This window comes from Pygoscelis adeliae, unplaced genomic scaffold (assembly GCF_000699105.1).
Source record: "Pygoscelis adeliae isolate BGI_AS28 unplaced genomic scaffold, ASM69910v1 Scaffold71, whole genome shotgun sequence".
Classification (NCBI taxonomy): domain Eukaryota; kingdom Metazoa; phylum Chordata; class Aves; order Sphenisciformes; family Spheniscidae; genus Pygoscelis; species Pygoscelis adeliae.
Genome location: NW_008824356.1, coordinates 2192820 through 2215574, shown reverse-complemented (window position 1 = coordinate 2215574; position 22755 = coordinate 2192820). Strand labels below are relative to the sequence as shown.

General features: G+C 39.5%; 1 protein-coding gene across 1 annotated transcript in view; it reads right to left on the bottom strand.

The window, feature by feature from the left end:
• Nucleotides 1–6587: 6587 nt before the first annotated feature.
• Nucleotides 6588–22755, bottom strand: part of NPAS3 (neuronal PAS domain protein 3) — a gene marked incomplete at its 5' end in the record, with an annotated part of 542187 nt that continues 526019 nt past the window's right edge. Inside the window, 3 exons of the mRNA XM_009319455.1 lie at nucleotides 6588–8912; nucleotides 11543–11658; nucleotides 14731–14878. Coding sequence (XP_009317730.1) covers nucleotides 7603–8912; nucleotides 11543–11658; nucleotides 14731–14878 — 1574 coding nt within the window. The remainder of the gene's footprint in view (nucleotides 8913–11542; nucleotides 11659–14730; nucleotides 14879–22755) is intronic.

Here is a 22755-nt window from a genome sequence, read left to right as displayed (position 1 = left end):
TAGTTCTTTCCATTTGCTATAATCTAAGGAGACTGGACTTCCTGAGCTGAAATCAGCTTTTGTCACTATCCTGCAAGACGCTGTCTTACATGCTGTAATAAAGCAGAGAACTGGCTAGAAGAAAGAAATGAAATTTTAACTGAGGTACAGGAGAGACTGCAAAGGATGCTAAGAGGCCTCAGAGATTCACAGTACTGAATAGAAATTGGAAACTGCTTTCAGTGAATACTAACCTCTTTACAATGTGCTGAACTTCCCCATATCTTGGATGATACTCAAAGAGGGGCTGGGAAGGCTGATGCTGGCGCTGCCATCAGGGTTTGCACTGCTGGTAGTTCAAGAAAATACAAGCTTCGATGTCCAGCAGAGTTTTCCCCAGAGTCCTTTGCTTTCTTATTAAAGACCCAGGCAGCCAAGCCCACTCCCACAGAGCGTACCTGGGAAAGCAGAGTCTTCCCAGTCCTACCTGTGCCTCTGCCTCTCTCCCCACCCGTTTTAAAGGCAGGAATCTCTGGAAAGATCAGACCATGCAGTTTAGGAAGACTGGGAAAGACTTTTTAATCAAACAAAAAAGAGCGGCTCCCTTAGCGTGTGAGTGGTGTGTACAGGATTAGAAAGGAAACTTGATGCACTGTACGAATTAGCCAGACTCATTTGTCTGCAGTTCGTGCTATAGGCTCTGCTTTGTTATTTGCTTATGAGTATTGGCTCGAAACTTTGGTCCTGTTCCTGAAGCCATTAAAGTCATTAGTCAAGCTCTCATTGATTTGAGCAGGACCAAGACTTGACCCTTTGTGGCTATTCAGAGGACACAGATAAACTTTTAAATCAGTCAAGGGTGTAGACTCATTCTGCTGGGGTCAGACGGTTAATACATCCTGTTCCTGTCATTTCCGCTATAAATCTGTGAATGCTTTTAAAACAAGAGGAAAAACTGATTCCCTTCCTTTTGCAAGAAAATATTACGTTCCCTTTTATTACAAACAAGACAGAGGTCCTTTTTCTCAGGAAAACTTGTAATGGGAAAGGTAATTTCAACACTTTCCATGTCTCTAGAGTCAGCGAAAGGTAATTTGAGACAAAGTACTGGGCAATAAAGTCCTCTGTCTGCAAAGCAATGCAAACCTTCTCCCACTGACTTCCCATAAGCCTTTATTGGGTCCTGATGATCTTTTTGCCTGGGCTTGAAGTCGGTACTCATTGTACTGTTGGTGCCTACTAAAAGATCCCTTATTTTCTGCACTGCATCTAGTCTACACAATTCCTACAATATGGGAAAGGTTTTTAACTTCCTACAAATGTAATCAAACTCGTAATTATTGACTTCATTTGCATGGCTTTGGACCTGAGTTACTAAGCTCTTCGGTTTTACTTCTAGAGCGGGATACTTCTAGAAATGTGATTGTTTATATTAAATAATTCTGAATGAGACTGGGCTTTTGTTTTGCTGAAAGACCCATCTCACAGTGATTATGGAAATGAAAGCTGTTCTTCCACTCTCTCCTGCTGAGTTTAGGATTCTCAACAAAACTGTGGTGGAGAATACCCATCCTGATTTGGGTCAATTAAAAGCAGAACTCTGCATCCTTGGCTTACCTTGGGTCCTATTGCTTTCAGAAAGATCCTGTTTGATTTTGTGACAGAAAGTGTTGGTGTGATTGGATATGTTTTATGAAAATTTGGTCTTGAGTGCTATTTGGAAATTTCAAAGCTATTAGACGAGTCACTGGGCTGTTATTTCAGCCAGCAAAATATACCTGTTCATACACTATATAAACACTACTTATGCTGAGAGAGAGAGAATAACAGCTTCCAGGACTCACTCCTTCTGATGAAAAGATGAAGGAATAGGTGGAAGAGGGGAAGAAAGTACCTTTATTATGCATATATACATAGGCACTACCCTGCCCAGTCTGAAAGCCCAACTGGCTTTCAGAGGTAGCAGATCTGTGTGTCTGCGTGCATGCATGTGCATGTTTTATAAATGGTTTGATCTTACCTGAGCATCTGTGGCTCTGGTGACATCCCATTTGTTCACATTTCTGTAGGCTCCTCGGTAAACTCTCTGGATAGATGACAGTTCATTAAATTAGTTGACAATGCACATCCAGCCTTTCCACCCTCCTTCCCCAGCCCTAAAGTGAAAATAAAGAGATTACAATGGCAAGAAGGAAAAATACTATGCAAATACCTCTGAAAGCACTGACACATTTAAACTACTGCAGTTCCTAGAATCATAACAATAAATGTGCTGTCAGGGGCATCACAGTTACTCCAGTGACATGACCACCGTGCAATAGCACCAGTGCAAGCTGTCAGAGCTAGTTATCTAAGTAGTCCTGAAATGTTTTTCTATCACTGTAACTTCTCAGAGTCATGACGCTTTGAAAGAGCCCTTTTCCCCTTGCAACTCTTCAGGTGGCTTTTAGATACCTGCATATATCACCTTGCAAAACAAGTGGAGGAGGAACAAACTTTCCAGAGATGGCAGTTACTGAGATCAGTTATTTTAGGACATGTTCTTTGATGAAGTGACTTGACAAAGTTTGCCCAACTTCCTGCATGGCAAACAGTTTTTCCTCCAAATATTAGAAAAATAGCAACTAGACCAACCCCAAAGAACCCTTTTCAAAGGATTCAACCCTTTCAAGCAGTTGTTTTTGTTTCTTAAAATTGCTACAAATAATAATTTACAAAATCCATTCCCCAGAGCTGTATCGATGCAACAGCATCACTATAAAAAAATCCCCCATGGAACAGCCTTTCCATCATCTTCTTTAATGCACAAACTCTCTCATTCAGCTGGAAGTCTTAGAGCGGTTTATTCACTTTGACCATCAACTCTGTGCTCTGATGCAATGTATAGGCAATATGGTTGAGGTTTAAAAAGCCTTTATAAGAGTTCGGAAACACCCCCCTCAAACCCCTTCTTGGAATTAGTGGCTTTAGATAATTTTGGTTAACACTTATTTGGAACAGGCACGTTATTCTTCCATTAAGCTTTATTCTAGTCATTCTTCCAATCTCCATTTAAATTCCGTTTTCCTCTCGGTTGGCATCCGTACCCCTAGCTACCTCATAAACAAGATGCAATGCCAACTGGAACATGTGAGCAGAGCTGAAAGCAGCACTGCTAACCTCTGCTGCTTTCTACCCCCTGCAAGTTGGAGACATATCAAACTCAGTGCTTGGAGCCTGGGAAGCGGGAATCCTGAACTGCTTGGAAACTCAAAGAGCCAGACTTCAGGCTATTAAGCCATTGGGCTGGCTCACCGAGCTATAACTGTGCATACATTTTTTTTTTTTTTTTTTTAATCAGCCCAGCAAGCCAGATTCACATGCTCTTACTTCAGCCGAGTGTATCTTTTGCTGTAAAAAGATGTGCTGAAAACTGTGCAACTGATTAGACAGTTTTACTCAGCTTTAATAAGGCAACCAAAATCTGATCCAGAATGACTAGCCCAGTAGTTTTAACTTCTAAGTGGACATACAGAGGAGGAAAGATTTGGGCACTCAAAGTTGCTTACAGATTTTGGCTAGGGGCAGCACTGGCTTGATTTTAGATGCCCAAAATTTGTGTTCTTAGAGGTTGCGTACTCAGCAATAACAAAATAAAATATGGAATCTGGAAGTCTTTGTCGCAGTGGGGGAGGCACTGTAAAGAAAGCCAATGAATGAAGGAGAAACGCAGAGACCGCGTGAGCAGTGGGTGAGAAGGCTCCTGCTCCCCAGCCCTGCCGTGACCCAGCCCCTCCTCGTGGGTGCCACAGCCACTGCCAGCCAGCACACAGCGATGGGTACCTGGGGAGGCATCTCCTGTAGCATAGCTTCTCCCTGCTTTTCCACAGGGGAGCACATTTGCTCTGGGCCTTTTTTCAGAACTTACGCAGGCGTAATCGCTGATGGCTGCTCCCTTTTTAGGGTCAACCACTGCGTGTGGATGTCTGCGTAATCACAACTGTATTTGAGGGTTTTTTTTTTCCCTTCAGTTGTCAGGTCAAGGCTTTTTGCCTTGTCTTTTCTACGCTGGTAAATGTTTCTGTCCTCAGTTTGTAAGGCAGAAAGTCTAGCCACACGACACCAACAACTTACATGTTGCCAGTCTGGGGAAGGAAAGTACACATTTAAAAGAATCAGCAGCCTAGGTAGGATATAATGTGACTGAAGAGTTTCACTGTAACATTGTAGAGTACAAAAATGAAAATATAAAGTGCATTTTAAATGATTAATGTACAAAAGCTGACCTCTTCCAGTGTGCATTAATCAAGAAAAAATGCACACTTTCTATAGTGGTCAATGTTGCAGGTCCATTATTCAGCTTTGATAATGTGCATAAAAATGCTCAATATGACAATGAGTTGGGGTAGCTGAGAATTTAGGATGGTGGCAAGTTTGTTGTAGTATTTGGATTAGCATTCTTAACCTACATCTTGACAGCTTCTTTTCTTCATTTCACAAGCGTTAATAAAATCTAGCTTTATCCTCTTTGATTTTTGTTTTTTTTTTTCTTTTTTTTGGTTTTTTTTTGGTTTTTAAACAAAACAATTAAAAAATACCTGCTCAAACAAATACTACCAGCATTCATTAGTCAGGATGGTTATATGTAAAAGAAATGATGCCAGATAGTAACAAATCCAAGAGAAGTTTATTATGAAAATGGCACCTGCGGGATGAAAAAAAATTAAGTTACATAAAGACAACCATGTATGACATGTATGAGAATCTACAAAAGTATAAAAAGAACCCTGTTGTAAATGAAGTATGTACATTTCTGATTTGCAGCATTATCAATGATCAATGAAAAAAATGTTTCAAATAAGCCAGGCACTCAAGAAGTTAGATTCGGTTAGCTTAACACAAAATAAATGTACCATAGCTGTCACTTTTTAACATTTTAATTTTTTTTATATTGTAGAGTTGGTAACACTGCTAAGATTTATACGAACAGAATCCCTTTCCCCATTATTCAGCTACTTGGCACCAGTCTCCTCATAAAAGATTTCATATATTTGTACAAGAAATAGTTAAAAACACAGACACAGTCTTCACAGGTAATGAAGTTTTTTTTTCATTTTGTAATTTTAAACACTATGGATTTAGACAGCAGCTGTGATTATCTGTTAGTTTAAATCACCAGAAATCATTTTGACACAACACAGAAACATTTATAAAAAAAACCCAAAACAACAACAGCTGCCTAGCTGTTCTTTGTAGCTGATAGGTGCACTCCTTTGATTGTTCCATAGCTAGAGTAGAGCTTCCAAAATTAAACTTTGCATTTCCCAATCAGATTTCCCGCCTTTTTCAGACCTACTTAAATCCTTCCAATGGAACCTTTAAAAGCTCATTAATTAAATTTGTGGCATCCAATTCCTTTTTCGCTATTACTTCGCTGTGGCTTGGACCTCCTACTTCTCAAATTCAACGCTACCGCAGGAATTGACTCGACACAGTGAGCGACCAAAAATTCAAAGGACAGCTGAGTTAATATATTAGCATTGCACACATAAGCAAATATATATGACAATTCTAAGCTCAGTTTCCTTTTTAAACAATGCTGGTTGACCTTTGAAAGCATTTCCTATCTCACTGGTAATTGCTCTACGTATTACTCCGCCAGCCTACCTGGGAGAAAACCAAAGAAATGCACCCTCTGCTTACAGTTCGAGCACAAGGGACTCTGGGAATGTTAACAACTGAGGCTATATGGCGTCAATTTGCTTAATATATCTGAGCATTACTCTGTAGTGCATTGTGGGGTACACTGGAAGAGTAAGTCATACCCAGAATTCCTCTGTGGGAAAAATGGCTCCATTAACCTTGAGCTAGTTAAGAGTCTTTTATCTCTGAGAGTGAAGAAGAGAGAACGCGAGAGAGAGAGAGAAAGAGAGAGGGGAGAGGCGGGGAGAGGAGGGGAGAGAGGAAGGGGGGGAGAGAGGTTTGAGAATACACAACAGCAAAGCAACAGCAGAAATTAAAAGGTATACAGACAGTGGAAGCAGCATAAGGTGACATTACAGAGGAAGGCCACCACACAAAAACCACTAACCCCCAAGAATCACTGGTTCACTAGGACTGCAGGAATGGGACTTTACCACTCCGGACTAGAGATAAAGCACAGAGAAGACAAAGGACAAAACAACTACATTAGCTTAGTATATACTGCATATAGTAACACACATTGAAACTGCAATGGGACTGACAGCCAAGGACACTTACACATTGTACACATTACAGTTCTCACATCTGTTATTAGATGCCTTAACAAACAGCTGCCAAAGATGGAGTGGAAGAAGAATTTATATTTGACAGTCATTTGGAGTGTTTGACACTACACTGTGATTTCTGGCAACAAAGACAAAATAGGAGATTTCTTTTCTTTTACTTAATGTGCAGTTTTCAGTTGTAGTTATCTATTTCAAGCTTATTAACCCATTCTTTAGTTTTAAAACATATTGGTTTCAACGCTAGAAATAAGGAAAAAACAACAAAAAATACCCAAATCAAAGAACAAAAAGAAATTTACAACCTTCCCTCTATAATATTAAATGAAAAACAAAACAAAACATGTTAAATAGTTCTTCTGGTTTTTTTTTTACTCCGAAGTGTTATTTGATGTTGTAAAATTAGCCTCAGTTACACTGAGAAAAAAATAAAGCAAAACAATATGCACCTAAGAAACTGCTCCTCGCGTCAATTAAATTGAGTTTTCTGTTTTTAAGCGCTTTTTGAAAAAGGCTTCCTGACCCATTTAAATTTGATGTGAGGCTATGCTTGTTAGTTTGGAGGTAAAAAATTTTAAGTCCTGCAGCAAATGTTAATGAGGGCTTTTGTCTTAACTAACCAAGGAGACTGCAGCACCCGACTATAAACCAGTACGGAACACATTCTTTCCAAAAAACCCAGCCCACAAGCTGCATATTGTATGAAGACATTACAGATTAATAAATGATAGCACCATGGTTTTAGAAATTAAGTTAAAGTTTCAGTAATTAACATTTAGTCCAACTTTTTAACATTCTAGTCACAGGCCAGAAATTAACTTTTTAAGAACCCAAATTATTTTATGTGCAAGTAAGAAAATCTTAACCATAAAAAGAGAATTAAACTCTGCATAAAATTCTAAAATACTATCCCCTATTTTTAAAGGAATTAGGAACAAAAACCCCTTTTCATTTGACTTAGTCAAACAGGGCACATTGTTTATGCTTGTCTCTCTTAATCTTGATCATATCAAGATCATTTTGAAGTAAAACCAATGGTTGTCACTTTAAAATCTCTTTACCACAACACTGAGTATTCTATGGCAGAGGCATACACATATTAAAGGCATCTTAATAAAGATGCAAAGGAAAAAACACACATCTTAGAAGAAGACAAAATGGCAGGCAACTGGTACTTCGACTCTCTGAAGGCAAAAATAAAAAAATATCTTTACAGTAAAGAATAAGTCAAGTTAAAGAGAAAGGGAATGAAATGGGGACCATCATATTGAGAGAATAAGCTGACCTGCTCAAATTCAAAGTGCTAGAATTAAAGGTCTAAATTAAAACATAGTCTATGCCTCAGAGTATAACACTGAACACAGTATGTGGTCATATTTCAATCCTCTTTCCGTTCCAGAGTCTGTGTAGTGTGAATGCCATTGCTGTACACAGGAAATGGAAGAGTGGAAAAAAGTCCTTCGGCAGTTGTGAACACATTCCCTGCAGGCATTTGGGTCAGACTGGCCCCGCTCACAGCACTTCCAAACGGTCCCGACATATTGAGTCGGTGAACGTGGTGGTAGAGCATTTCCATCGGTGTTTTAGGATCCAGCCCAAAGCTGGGGCTGTTAACATCAACAAAGTTAACAGCGTGGGTGTTGGGGAGGAGGTTGCCCTGCATGGCTAAAGTAACTTCAGCTGGAGCATACCGAATAGTGCCAGTGGTGTAGACCCTCTGAGCAGCAGTGCTGGTCGCAGCAAGGGTTCCCGTTACCCTGTGAACCAAAGGAAGAACCACATTGCCTGCTTGTAACCTCTGAAGGGCTTCCAGATCCCCAGTGTACAACAAAGAGTTGGAAGTTGTGGGACCTCCTGGATGTTTGTCCCGTGGAGATGCTGAAAGCGGGGGTGACAAAGGGTCAGAGGACACAGGAGCCAAGGCTGAGCTGGATGAGGTGCTGAACTGAGTTTTACGGCTGGCAGTATTTTCAGTCCCTGGCGGGGTGAGAACAGAGTCTGGAATGGAGACATGTAAACTACTGCTGGCTTGGGGGGAAGGGAAGTGCTCAGAGCTGGGGGGCTTGGTCATACTGTAGGGTGATTCATTCCTTGAGATTTCCCTGTTGGGTGGGTAATTCCAAATACTGCTATCATTATCAAAATTGATAGGTTCTGAGATTTCTGTTTTAATTTTGAGCACTGAGGCACTGTTTGGCGACGAGAGCAGCTGGGGCTGGTCCACCAAAGCTGAGTCAAGTCCATTTGGACTTGAGGTGCTTGACAGCCTTCTCCGGGTCATGCTGCCTCCCTTTTGCTTTTTTCTCCTCTTCTTCCTCTTTTGATGTTTGCTGGAAGACTGGGCATTTACTTCCCCTGCACTGTCTGAGTCCTTGGCACTGTCCGAGGTCAGTGATTCACAGTTCTGCAACCGCAAGTCTGACTCACTCTCAACATAGCGCTCCACCTTGATCTGCATAGAGCCAAGAGTGCCAAAACTGTCCTCAGGGGCCTTTTGATTCTCGAAGTCAGAGTTTTCAAAGCTGTCATCACTGTCCCTGCTGTCCTGGTTGCTGGAGCTGTTCCCATCATCATTACAGTTCATTTCGTTATCCGACTGATTTCCTGACTTTTTCCTGTCGGATTCAGGGTCTTCGCTGTTTTCTGACTGGTTTCCTTTCTCATCTGACTTTGAGTTCTCATTGTCCTCTGGAGCAAAAGGAAAGTGAAACAAACCATTAGCAACAGGAACATAATATTATAACCCAAGTCCAGATTTCTACCTACCAATGAGATTTGATTGCTGTAAACTTTTTTGGCAAAAGGCGTTCTCTTCTGTAGAGCCACAATTTTTTTGCAACGTTGTGTTGGGAGAGTTTTGATCACCATGAATCTCCCTGACTCAGGATTGTTAGTGCTCTAAAAGCCTATGGTATATGGCCTGCACCTTGATTGAGGGGGGCCTTTTCATCTGCTCGCTGGACAAGAATCATTCTGACAACTGTGAGCACAACGGCATTGTAGCTGTGTCATCGAAAGAGGAGTCAGTGAACAATCCCATTATGCCCATTATGTTCTGGTGATTGTTATTTTACATCTGTGTTCTCCTACTGTGGGCAGGCACCCAGGTGTAGCACTATTTACTAATGAAGATTCTAGTCCGCTCATCTCATTTTCCTCTCACCATTGCCACTTTTGAAGTGGCACAGTGTCTCTGACTCCAGTGGAATTACTGCTGATTTCCTCCCGTGTGAGAGGAGAAGCAGGTCATACATGTATAAATCTGAATGAATAAACCAGTTATAACAATTTTGTTACATTGCTAGACTGTCTTCTCATATTCCCCCGAAGGGCAACAAATTAAAAAAAAAACATAAAAAAAATTTCAGGCAGTGAATTAAATTCTTGATTGATCCAAACCATCTAAGGGCCATTGAAAATAGCCCAGTTACAGCACTGAGAAGCTGTCACTCTCCTTGCCTGAATTCATTTAGTTGTGTTTTAGATTTTTACCTAATTCTAATACGGATGAGATAAACGCTCTAGCCCACTGGACTCAGGCAGCCAAGCAGCTTTGAGAATGAATGCTCTCCATTATCATACTATGTTTGAAGGGGTCATGAAAGGCTTCAGGAGACCCCGTCTTTTACAGACCAGCCAGAAATCTTTTGTTGGGAAATAAAAGATGTTTTTTCACTCATCAGAGCCAAGTACTACCCTTTTCAATATACTCTTTTTAGGGGGAGAGGGGAAGGGCCAGTTTTCCTCTAAAGATTGGTTACTCCTGGAGCCATGTCAATACCAAACAGTTTCCCAGAAGTGCTGGAGAAGGTGGGCTTGACAGGGAAGCTGCCTGAGGATTTGGGGCAATGCGTTTCACAAGTCACTTAGTGGGACTTTTGTTTGAGTCACCAGCAGCAGAGACCCTCCCGTTTGAAAAATAAAACCCACAGAAGCAAAGTAACAGCCACAAACCCCTAAATTTCATCCAGCTTTTTGTTCCACCTAGGGCTGAATTTCTCCTACAATTTTTTTTCTTGTTTTGAAGATGCTTTCTTTTAAGGTCACGGTTTCTAGCTGGTCAAGAGTGGCCTCAGGGTGAGGTAGTCTAAAGCTGCACAAAATTTGCCTGGGATTTTATGAGAGCTTGAACTGAACTTGTTGGTTTCATCCAAGATGCTGTTCTGATTTCAAGTTCCTTTGGCATTTCTATTTAATTCTTTTGTAAGAAACAACCCCCTGCCTCTGCTGTCTTCCAAGACATCTCCTTCTGAGATGTACACGTCTGTGCACCTTTGAAGAATGCTCTCTTGCTCTGCATCAGCCTTATGAGTCATGAATGCACATACACTTCTCAGCTGAAGAAACTTACAGTGCACATGGGAAATGCAAACTGTTCTCCACATGTATGTTATTTGGTTATTTAGGAACCAGACAGCATAAAGGAAGCACTGGGAATGGGTGAAGACATTCCCAATGATGGTGGGCAACAAGCCTATATGTGTGCTAATATTGACTTAAACCATCAAACCAAGCTGTCAAAGGAGAACAGATAAAGGCAAAAGACAAAAGAGAACAGCCATAGACACGAGAGAGAAATCAGATCTATATATCGCATACTATGGCAGAGTAACATCCTTAGTTCTTCGGCCACAGGAAACCATGCTCCTTTCAAAGCCAGATGATCTGTACCTGTACCTAGGTAACCACTTTTAAAACTAATGGGGAATGTGTGAACCATCTGTGCACTGTGCACTAATTTACACACTGAGTTTGAAAAGTACATTTAGCTTTTAAAAAACGGCTGAAGTCCCAGACTTAAAGACCTTAGAAACAAGTGCTTGAACCCGTACCTTCTAATAAAATACAATTCTTTTAACCCAAGAAAACCCTCAAATTTCGCAATCTTCACTGCCCCCTAGTGAGACTCTTCAAAAATGTATATATACAGGAAAAAGGGTCATAAAGATTGATGTATGACTACTCCGGAAAGATAAGAACTAGAATTACATTCAACAGTTACAATGCCAGGTCCTCTCCACAAGACGCAATACCTGTTCATGAAGCTTAGCTGGGAAATCAAATATTTAGCTCAGTGCAATGTAGGCAAGGATGCGTGCAGAGAGTGAAGAGAAATACTGAGGAAATGGAGATACTGTGGAAATGCTGAGGTCATTAAAAGATTTTGCTAGTGTTTTTCAATTTAATTTTACTGTTTTTTTTTGTTGTTGTTGTTATAAGGGAACAATCCTTGAGAAGTAAAAGCAACTGGAAAACCAACCACATGGCTCTCATGATATGAACCTTTTGTGGGTGTAAAGGTACAAAATGTGTGTTACCTGAGTTGTCCTTTGAGTCCGATTCAGAGTCAGAGGTCTCCGAGGATTCTGAGGTTTTCTCTGGCAGATGAGGAAGTTGTGCAATATCCATTGGAGTGTCCTTGTACTCTGGGTTACTGAAGAGGAGACAGCAAATATAAACACAATTGGATGATTTGCAGTTTCATGGTTTTTCGCTCTTTTCGTATCAAAGTTCAGGAACAGAGAACATAAATGGAAGAATAGCAGAGCAAACACAGAAACATACATTTTCGGTTCCTCAGAGCTTCACAGCAGGGATTTTATGAAGGTTTATTTTAATACTGCTGTCAAATACTTATATTGACCAGGTACTAAAACTCGTTTGATTCTAGTGAAGTTTTAGAGCTATCAAAGAATTCTTACTGAAGTGGGACACCATGGCTTGTGTGATATCTAACAGTAAAGCTACACTGTATAATCATCCAACAACAAAATATCTCGATTTCGATCCCATTACTGTGCCTGGAAGGACAGAGAGGGTGTTTTAACTTTTCCAATCTGTTTCTCTCCCACCGGCAATGTCTATTAGAGTTATCTCTGTAACAATGTTCTCTATCAACCTTGCCAGAGCCCTTTCAATACCTGTTTTTCTCAACGTTCCTGTTTTCCACACTTCAATCGAGCAGACCATACATAAAGTTAGTAAGAAGGTGCTCAGTTGGGACTAGAATAAACGACCACTGCTCAAAAGAATTTGGCCAAAAAACAGATTAAAAAGGTTATATATTTTTTAAACACTGCACACATGCATTCACATCACCAAGAAACCAAAAGCAACCACTCTAACTATATGACAGATGCACATGTGCATGTTAAGATGCATATGTTAGGGATAAAGAACTGTCAACACACCCATTATAATCATATCTTCATCTGCTCATGTGGTGCTCACCTGTGACTTGTTAGCAATGAACATGACTGCAATGTAAAAAAGCTACACTACCGGAGAAACTGAACCCCCCTGCCCTATGCTTTTTCTTGGTTTGTACCTTTTAATATGTGTTCCTTTCCCAAATCTGTGCAAAGGCAGGGGAACAGACACAGCTAGACATAAGTGGCATAGGAATGTTGAAAATAAACAAAGTCTTTAATCATTTTTGAATAGGTGAGCATTTCTATGCAGTTCAAATTCCAGCCCGGTGATAGAGCAGAAAATCTGCAGTCCTGCATAGAACAATATGAGGCAGCACTGGGGGTGACTGACACACTATCACAATGACAGTGTGCCCATATTCAGCCTATTACAGTGTCCTGTGAAAATTCAGAGTTCACACAGTTCACATTGAAATGCCATTCTTACGATTATCATCTTTATGGTTTTGTCCTGACAAAGTGACTTTATTCTGTTGCATCCCAGGGCAGTCCCCAAATTTGCCCCCTCCAAGTAAAAGATGTTTGAGGGCTTTCACACTGTGCATAACAAGTTGCTAGAACAAGAACAGCATTAATCCTCCCTGTCACTATAATTAGTCTATCCTTTTACAGACAGCTGAATCATACTTTCTAATACATGGAAATGTATACAGACCAGTACTCCTGCTAAGAGTAGACCTAATTATGCCTTGATCTGTCATTAAAATATTATTTGGACATTTGGATCTTTCGTGGATTCCAGTACTAGGAGAAATCTAAATTTAAAATAGAAATTCAGTGGAGAAGTTAATCTTTCTCTAACAGACTGGTGAAGGGAATGCAGCAGAAAAATCAAGTGCTGGGAGGAGACTTGGGGAAGACCACACTGCTTTTCTTTTTTCGTCTGGAAAGCAGCAAAGGGGACAGAGGCAACTGTTCGTAATTCTTATGGACCACTTTTCCAGCTAGAATATGAGCACATTTCTGGGCATTTTGAAGCCCTGTTAGGACTAGGACAGTGAAGCTGTACTTCCAGTTCAGGCTTAAGCTGACCTCTTGAAATGCTGCATTCTCCCTCACTCTTGCAAAAAGAGACAAAAAAGTAGCAGGATAAGGATATATTCAGAAATGACCGTGCTCAATCATAGCAGGACAGAAAGATGCACGCCCCAGTGAACACTCCACTGCTGTGGAAGGCTTCCCACAGTATCCTTCAATGCTCTCCTCCCAGGGGTTGCTTCCTCCTCTTCCCCAAAAGGGGAATCAAAAGTATTTCAACATGCAAGTTTAGGCAGGCACAGACTCTTCAGGGCTTGCTGGACTTGGCATAATAAGCCACAATCTAACCCCTAGACATCACTTTGAACTCTCATGGCATCAAAGGGAATGTAACAAACCATGACAAGCAACTTAAAAGGAGAACAGGCCAGAAAATGACAATTGCATTTCATGACAATCTCAAGGTTTCAAATTTTATTTGTTTGTTTGTTCTGCTCTGGAATGAAACAGAAAATCCCCCAATCTTATTGAACATTTTCACAAAACAGAATGTGTTGAAAGGTATTTTCAGATGAGAAAGGTCAGGTTTATAATTCACTGTCTCTCAGTGACTGTTGGTCTTCCCTTGAGCTCAGAAACCAGTCCTTTAAAAATACTTGGGCTTCAGTGAAAAAGAATTTCTCAGGGAAGAGCCTTTAATTCAAGATATTACTACTATTTCTGTTTAAAATAGTTCTAATAGTTTAAAATAGTTTTAATTGCTACTTTTATTTTTAAATCCCATTTTGCATTTTTCAGTGTGAATACTGTCTGATGGTTACAGGAGCAACATATTAGTTCAAGGCTTTTCTCCTGAGAAAATTCATCTCTCTGGAGTGAACTGGCAAACACCTTTCAGAGACCTTTTTGTAGCATTCCAGAAGTTTGCTTCCATGCATTTTCAATAACAGATAAACCAGTGCTCAACACTTCACACCACATTTTATAACACAACTACTGAAAGTTGGTGTGGATCATTTTTATCTTTGAGCTCAGGTTGAGTAGATTTCAGGGCAGTGGAGGCACGCAATCAAATGGTGGAGGGTTTATTTGAAGACTAAGGCAGCATAATAATTCAAGAATATTCCAGTGTACTGAGACATAACAGATGTCCCAATAAATATAACCAAATGGCACTGCGTTTGAGGTGGACCATATGAAAAGTTCTTCTCCTTAACTTTCTCCAGTAGGCAATTGTTTTTTCCCTAAAACTCTCACCAACAGAGACAAGCAACAGAGACAGCAGTTCAAGTGAGAGAAGTGACTGGAAGACCTACCTAAGAAGGTAATTGACCCAGATGATATTCTTCTCACTTGCGTTCTTGGCATTGACAGCTATGGTTGCACTAGACTGTATCCAGATATAACCTCCGTTCTTCTGCATCCAGCGATAATACTTTGTTACACATTGACCCTTATTCAGCACTGGCAAAAAAATACAAACAAAACAGAAGTGAGATATAGTGCGTGTCAGAACTGTGGTAAAATGACCTTCATTGTACAACATGCCACAAGTATGAGCAGAAGATACTTGGCTTCCTTTAGGCTTAATGCAGCATCCCAGTGAGATGACAAACAGGATCTGAAGTTCAGTATAACTAGCTGTATGTTTTACAAGTTTTTAAAGTATAATTTTAATCTGTTTTTGGAAACTCTAGTGGAAGAAGAAAAGTAAAAAGAACTACAAATCTCTTTGGTTCACAGAATACTTATTGCTGTGTGGACATTTTCAATGCACTCAATGTCAAACTGTAAAAAAAAGAAAAGAAAAAAAGAGGCAAATTTATATGTGATTTATTCATAGCTCCTAGGTAGACCTCTTTGAGATTCTGGATATTTGAAAGGTTTGGGAAGATACTCTACCCCTACTGCTTTGATCATTTCTCCTTATTGCAGGCAATATCAACCACTGAACTTATACATCTGTTTCTTTGATCCTGTCAAACAGAATTTACAGTTCTCAGATGAACAAAATTTCCACTGGTCAGTGGGGGGAAAGTCTTGGGAGAATTTACTTTCTACCAGAGCAAAGTAAATCCACCAACAGACTGAGAAAGAGGCCTAAGGGAGGCACAGAATGGCTTGGTTAGAGCCAAAGAGTGACACCTCTCTCCGATGTTTGAAATATGCTAGGAAACAGAGAAACAAGTAAAAGCAATCAGTAATGTGAAACGGTGTTATTAAACGCTCACAGCAAGAAGGCTTAAAAATACAGATGTTTAACGTAATACTTGAGCCAAAACATTGCCAAGTTGAAACGGGTTTGGTTTGTATCTGATGCTTCAGTGTCAGGAGGAGGGGATGAAATGCAACCCTTTCAGTGGAAGAGAGCAGCATAGTTTTAAAGAAAACCTAAACCATACAAAATCTGGGTACTATTGTTACTGGAGCACTTACTCTCTGCATTTCTCACCAATCCCATAAAGCTTTGTGCACTAGAGGGCAGTGTGCATTCATATACACCTTCTGCTTTTGTCATGTCCTTGTCTCCGTCTGCTAAAATGAAAAACCTCTAACTGCTGTAATAAATTTGGCTAAATTAGCTGCTAAATGGTTATCTCAAGTAATATGTATTTGCATTAATCATCTTGCTCTAAACCAGAACAAGCCAGAGTCCTAAAGACGTAGTAAATTCATATTGTCCATTTAATTACAGCTAATAAGTGCTTCATATACAATAGTTTCATGAAGTACATTTTGATTTTTTTTGTAGAGGGAAAAGAAAAAAGTCACTTTGGAAAAGAATAAGTATTTAACGCAGTTAAAGTTCCTACCATAAATGTGACAAACGACACTTTGGAGCTTTCAAGTTAACCAAATGTCTATATCCCTAATTATACATATGAATGTATCTATATCTAAATCCGTGTACAACAGATATCTACAGAAAAAGGTATTTACAAAGGCAGCCATACAAACACAGATGCTTTCTTACCTTGGAGGGATCTCCTGATCCCCACTCCAATTTTTCAACTACTGAATAAAAGAATGCATGTAAAAAAGTGCAATGTAAAGTGAATGTAAAGTGCAAGTTAGGTTCAGCTGCAATATGAACAAATATTTGTGATCTGGGTCCTGTTGCTTTTCAGCAACCTCTAGTTAACTAGGTGTCCTGGTTTCAGCTGGGATGGAGTTAATTTTCCTCCTAGTAGCTGGTATAGTGCTGTGTTTTGGAATTAGCATGAGAATAATGCTGATGTTTTAGTTGTTGCTAAGCAGTGCTTATGCTAAGTCAACGACTTTTCAGCTTCCCATGCTCTGCAAGCGAGGAGGTGCACAAGAAGCTGGGAGGGGGCACAGCTGGGACAGCTGACCCAAACTGACCAAAGGGATATTCCACACCATGTGACATCATGCTCAGCATATAAAGCTGGGGGAAGAAGAAGGAAGGGGGGGACGTTCGGAGTGATGGCGTTTGTCTTCCCAAGTAACCATTACGTGTGATGGAGCCCTGCTTTCCTGGAGATGGCTGAACACCTGCCTGCCCATGGGACGGAGTGAACGAATTCCTTGTTTTGCTTTGCTTGTACGCGCGGCTTTTGCTTTGCCTATTAAATGGTCTTTATCTCAACCCACGAGTTTTCACACTTTTACCCTTCCAATTCTTTCCCCCATCCCACTGGGGGGGAGTGAGCGAGCAGCTGTGTGGTGCTTAGTTGCCAGCTGGGGTTAAACCATGACACTAGGTTTGTTTCTAGCAGAGATCCATGTTTCCCTAAATTTTTACTTTTGTATTCCAAGCTCTATATATTCTGCTGTGATAATTCAGTGGCTTCAAAACCTCATTATACAGCAGAATAGAGAAAATATGAACAACTGACTACCCAGCATTTCTGTCAAACCAATGTTGTATGCCACTTTAGAAAACAATCTCACATAAATTAGCCCAACTTTATCAGTTATGAAGAATAAGGGAAGAAAAGTACGGCTGTAAGTTTTGATTATGGTAGACTTTTCCATTTCAGTAAAATAGGACATTCAAAATACTCTCCTTGCAGCTGACAGTAAAACTGATATGCCTGGAAGTCTGGAGTGATATTGACTCCTTTCTGGAAACCTGAACATGCACAGGTTTGTGCAGAAACTAGTAAAATCTATCTGCACTTGTATCTACTAATTACACTGTTATCTTTATAACAGTTTTTATCTGAGGAGTTTACCATGCTATACAAATATACAAATACCAAAGGATGAATCCCCACAACTGCCCACATGCGCACTTGAAAGTCAAGGTACCAGGTGAGTCACTAGCCAGGGACTGAAGACCACACTGCAATTCTGCATAGTGATAACTATGAGAACCCAGATCCTCTGTCTCTTTCAGTCCATTTCATCCTAGACAAGTTCTTCCTCCTTCAGTACCTTTTATATTGGTTGTTGCATCACTGGAAAAGTCTATGTCATGAGCTGAACAAAGCATTCATTTCAGAACTATGGAAAAAAAGGGGGAAATTAAAACTTTATGAGTTATTTCTGAAGGAAAAGGTGCTTGCTTTTTCAAGAAAGATAATTCAGTGCATCGGAGCTGCATACAAACCATCTACAGTCAGCGTTCAGGCTCCCAAATTACTATACATCCAAAGAATATTTGAAATACTGACTTGAAAATGAGCTTTCCATGGAGTTCATCTACCTGCAAATTCCCACTCTCTATTTGGCCAGCTCAGATATATTACTACATACACAGGATTTTCCTTCCTGCATCTGTCTAAAGCAGGTTTCATATGAGAGATTTGTGGACCACGCTCTGAAGGAAGTCCCACGATTCAATATAAAAATTCTCTCTGTAAAGAGATTCCCTGGCAGACCAGCTGTTCTGTGCTGCTAAATCTGGTTCTTACATCCTTTGAGAGCAAACTAGGCACCCCCAAGCCAATTCTGAAAGCTCATACTATAGCTTGGGAAGAAATTTCTCAATGTGATGAAAGAGAAATAATGAAAAAAAATTGAAATGTTTTCTAATTTATGGTATTTTTTAACTGTTGGCATTGCCAAGCTGAAACTTAGAAATTAGATGAGGATTTTGAGAAAACAAGCAACTAGAAGGACACATCAGGAAGGGAAATCTATCCGGTTCATTGATAACCTAGTATTACTGAGTAAAGCCCAATTTCATTTTGAGGATCTTCAGTTTGCAGGTACAGGGAGTCCATTAATAAAGTTACTGATTTTGAGAAGAAATGAAAGTAAAGAATTAGTCCACCCTAAGCTCTGCTTGTGAAGTTATGTTTTGTTACTAGCAACAGACCATGCATTTCAGCTTAGCATAAACTTCTGAAAAAGTAATGCCATGTAGACCACATCCTGAACTTATTTAGACTGTACTTAAGGCAAATCCCTTATTGAGAATCAGGGTTCACCTCTGTATTTTGTACACTGAGAAATTTCTATTTGTATTATACATGGACTACCCAGTCTGGCAGACAATGCAGTACAGGGGAACGTGAGACTTGTGACCACATCGGTGGGATGGCTCGTGCAACTGAAGTTACATGGGATTATGCAGCATTGGGTGTACCAGTCCATTTGTAAGAATAGCAGGGGAGGTGACTTCTCTTACAGGCTTAGTTTCTTCTGCTAACCAATACGTAAGTCTCCATGTTTAAAAGAAAGAGAAAAAAAGGCCTTGTTACTAAGCCATATTGTGTGGAAATACAGAGAAATCTTTCTAACACTGGATTTCAGCTTAATACCCATCAGGAACAATCTTTACAATGAGTCTAACTGTGAACAGGAAAATGAAACAAATCTTAAATACTAGGAATAGAATGACAAATATAATTTTATGTATATACACATACATATGTATACCCTTTAATCAAAGGGAATAACTGAGGGTTAATGTTTTAAAACCGGTGACCTTTACGTTAGCTGCACAGACAAATTCCCTAAAATGGTGGATGCTAAACTTGACTAAAATTTGCTGAAACGTTACCTAGTTACTCAATTTGAATTCAGTGGTTAGCATGCAAGAAATGCACAGTATGTCATGCTAAGAACTAAAAAAAAAAATCTCACTTATTTCTCAAAGTATGAATATATTGCTATGTACACAGTTCCCAACAGAGGGATTTCAGTTTTCCTTGGTAGCTTTGCGCACAGCAATATTCTTGTAGCAGTGGGGTGAAAGAGGGGGGAGAAGAAGAAACAGTCAGTGTTCTTTGCAGGAACCTATTTCTGTTAGAAAATCAAAATAAATCAGTACAAGTTTGTCTTCAGAAATATGGTTACAAAAAGAAAAAGAACATAGTTTCTTCCTGTAAGGCTGTTCTGAGAAATCAAAGCCAAAGCTTCTAAATAGTGAGTTGTGTTTTAAAAGAAGGAAGTAGCTCAATTCAGTTTGAAGAGGAGATGAAGAAATTGTGTATCAAAAGCAGTCTTTTAGCGAAGTCTCTTACAAAAGGACATTTTACTCATGTGCATATGCATTTAAAAGCTACACTATATTGCGTATTCAGGTAAGTATTGAGTAAATAGGAAATGATGAGATCATCTTACATATTCACACAGCTTCACAAAGACGCTCTTTCTAATTGGTGAAAATATTGAGGTTACATCTGCTGTGCTATTCACCCTTCTCCTTGAAATACCTTTATCAATGATTGGATGGTATTGATACTGAATTCCCCTTGTGATAAACTTATAAGAATATTTTTAATTTACTGCATGTGGATGAAAATGCCACACTTAATACCATAGTCGGATACTTAGCTGCAGCCACAAGTACTCTTTCTACATTCACAAAACTTGCAGATGAAACATGAAAAGGAATACTGACTCTTTAATCTCCACTTCTCCACCTAAGGCCCAAGGCAAGCTGACAGGGTAACTTCATTCTGGAAACAGAGGGGTTTTTATTTTTTTAATTCTGGATTACTTTTCCTTCTGCTTTTGAAAACTGTGGGCTATAGGGGAATGAACCTGGCATAGACTTAAAACAAGAACAAGTTTCTTTATCTGAAAAGTTACAGTCCTTGATGCTTACAGGAAGGTCATTTTCAAAACCCACAGGAAAAATAGCATCACAGCCAGAAAGAGTGCATTAAGTGCCTTATTTGCTTGTAACAGAGACAGTTTTTCATTTATAACAGCTCCGAGGATCAAGTGAGCCTTTGATGTTGTAAGGACTTTTCTATAGATTTTGCAATTAGTGAGTTAGATGTTTTAAATAGTAGGTATCCACAAATTGGATTTTAGCAATGAAAAAAAAGTACTGAGCAATATTTAGCAATGTTAAATGAAGTTTGTTACTTAAACAGAATTACGAGCTAGATGATAGGAGACTTGTAGACATTTGGTGAGGAAACGTGTGCCATCTATATAATTCTCCACAAACACTTCGATTTCAGATCTACTACATGGCGTGGGGTGAGGAGGAGGGGGTGCAAGCCAGGACAGTGTGCAAATGCGTTCTCTACCCACCAGGCCAAAAGCGTGGCCTCCGCAGCAGATTGCTTGGGGAAGAATGCCACCTTCCCATCACAAAAGTTCCCATGGGTCACATTGCTCTACCTCCCCTCATTGCAGACAGTTGCTTACCAGCCCTGTGTGACTTACTGTATCTCAACAGAGTTCTCTTAAGAAAAATAGAAAGATGAAAACTGTTTAGAAAAAAATTGGTTCCGTGAGGCTTTAGAAAGCTGCATTTTATTCACACCATATGACAGGAGAAAGCCCCGAGTGCTGCACAGAGAACATCTTTTTTAAGTTTGGGTAGAATGTAGTGTATTGTGTCAATAACACTGACTGAGACTTGGCTGCTATTGTGATATGAATATTAGACAGTAATAATTGCTGGCTTCTAAACATAAATTCATCTTTTCCAAAGTCAAGCAGGAAGTAGCAGGTCAGATTCATGAAAGAAAACTGTACCTCACTGGTATCCAAACTCCCACCTAACATCTTCATTCACCTGGGATAATTCTTTTAAGCATATACAGTCACTCTAAAAATGCAATTGATTCATTGCTTACTTCTGCAATATGGAATACTGTTTAATCTTCCAGTGTAGGGATGTTACATACATAAATAGCTGACAAATTAGGCAAAAATCAGTATTAACAACTTAGAGGAGAAAACCAAAAAGCCTTAATCAACCATTTAGAAAAATTGGAAAGCTTAAGAATCTTTAAAAACCAAGCAATACTTTTCCTGCCTCACTTTGCAGAAAAGCAAATGTTAAAAGTGCTCTGAGTGAAACTTAAAAAAAAGTGGATTCATATTAGGATTGAAGTCTGTAGCTCAAAGTCATCACTTGCCAAATACAGCGAGGAAAGTCTTGCATGCTACATGTCCAGCTAGGGAAGAAAGGTGACTCTAAATAGTGAAAATAGTTTGGAAAAACATTCGTGGATTTTGTAACCTATCATAATCCCAGGACAGTGTTACTCCAGTCCTCTGAAAATTCCTAGCCTCTGCTAGAGATTCTGCCTTCATTTGATTCCAAATTATCTCAGATATGGGCCAGGAAGATGTTTTTTTTAAAATCAACCCTAGGTTATCAGTTTACATGACGTCAGTTCACAGCAGCAGTACAAATTTACTAAACCCCAGCAAAACCAGAAAAAGAAGTATTTCCCAGCACTAAGCACAAGTCATCATCTTCTACTTGAACAAGACAGACACTTTTCTTCCCCTCTCCCTTTCATGGTGGTTATAACATACCGTTTGCCCGTGGTCCTTCATTTAAAATCACAATTTTAGGCTTAACAATAACTATTAACAAGAATATAGAATGCTAGGTAGGGTGTTTATTTTAAAACATTATGTAGGTATTGATCAAATGTGATGACAGAATTATAATATATAATTCAATGTATCACTAGATGCACTCTTCCACAGAAGCTTACAGCATGCATATCAGAAAACTTTCCTGTTGTTTCTAGATAAAAATGATGTAAATAAACTAACTAAATAAGTTTGTTTAATGATAAACTGGATTGAAAAATGAACACTAGATTTGTCTACCTAGGATTCTTTAGGTTTTCTTCTCTCTTTCTTAACTTTTCTTTTCCCTCATGATTTGTCTGTCTCCCCATGACTTTTAAAACTTCAATCCTGCCATAAAGTGATTTCCTTCTGCTAATATTGAAACGGTCATTTAGAAACCCAAGCCCGCTTTGAACACCAACTTCAGACAGAACTTCCATTATCATTAATGAACTCTCTTTTCAAACTGGAGGGGAAAATGAAATCCCAGATCCAAATTTTGCCCTTAGCTACTAAAATGCAACATCAGAGGAGAAATTTGGCCCTGCTTGCTCAAGAAACTTGAATCTGTCCTCCATATCTCTACTAATATT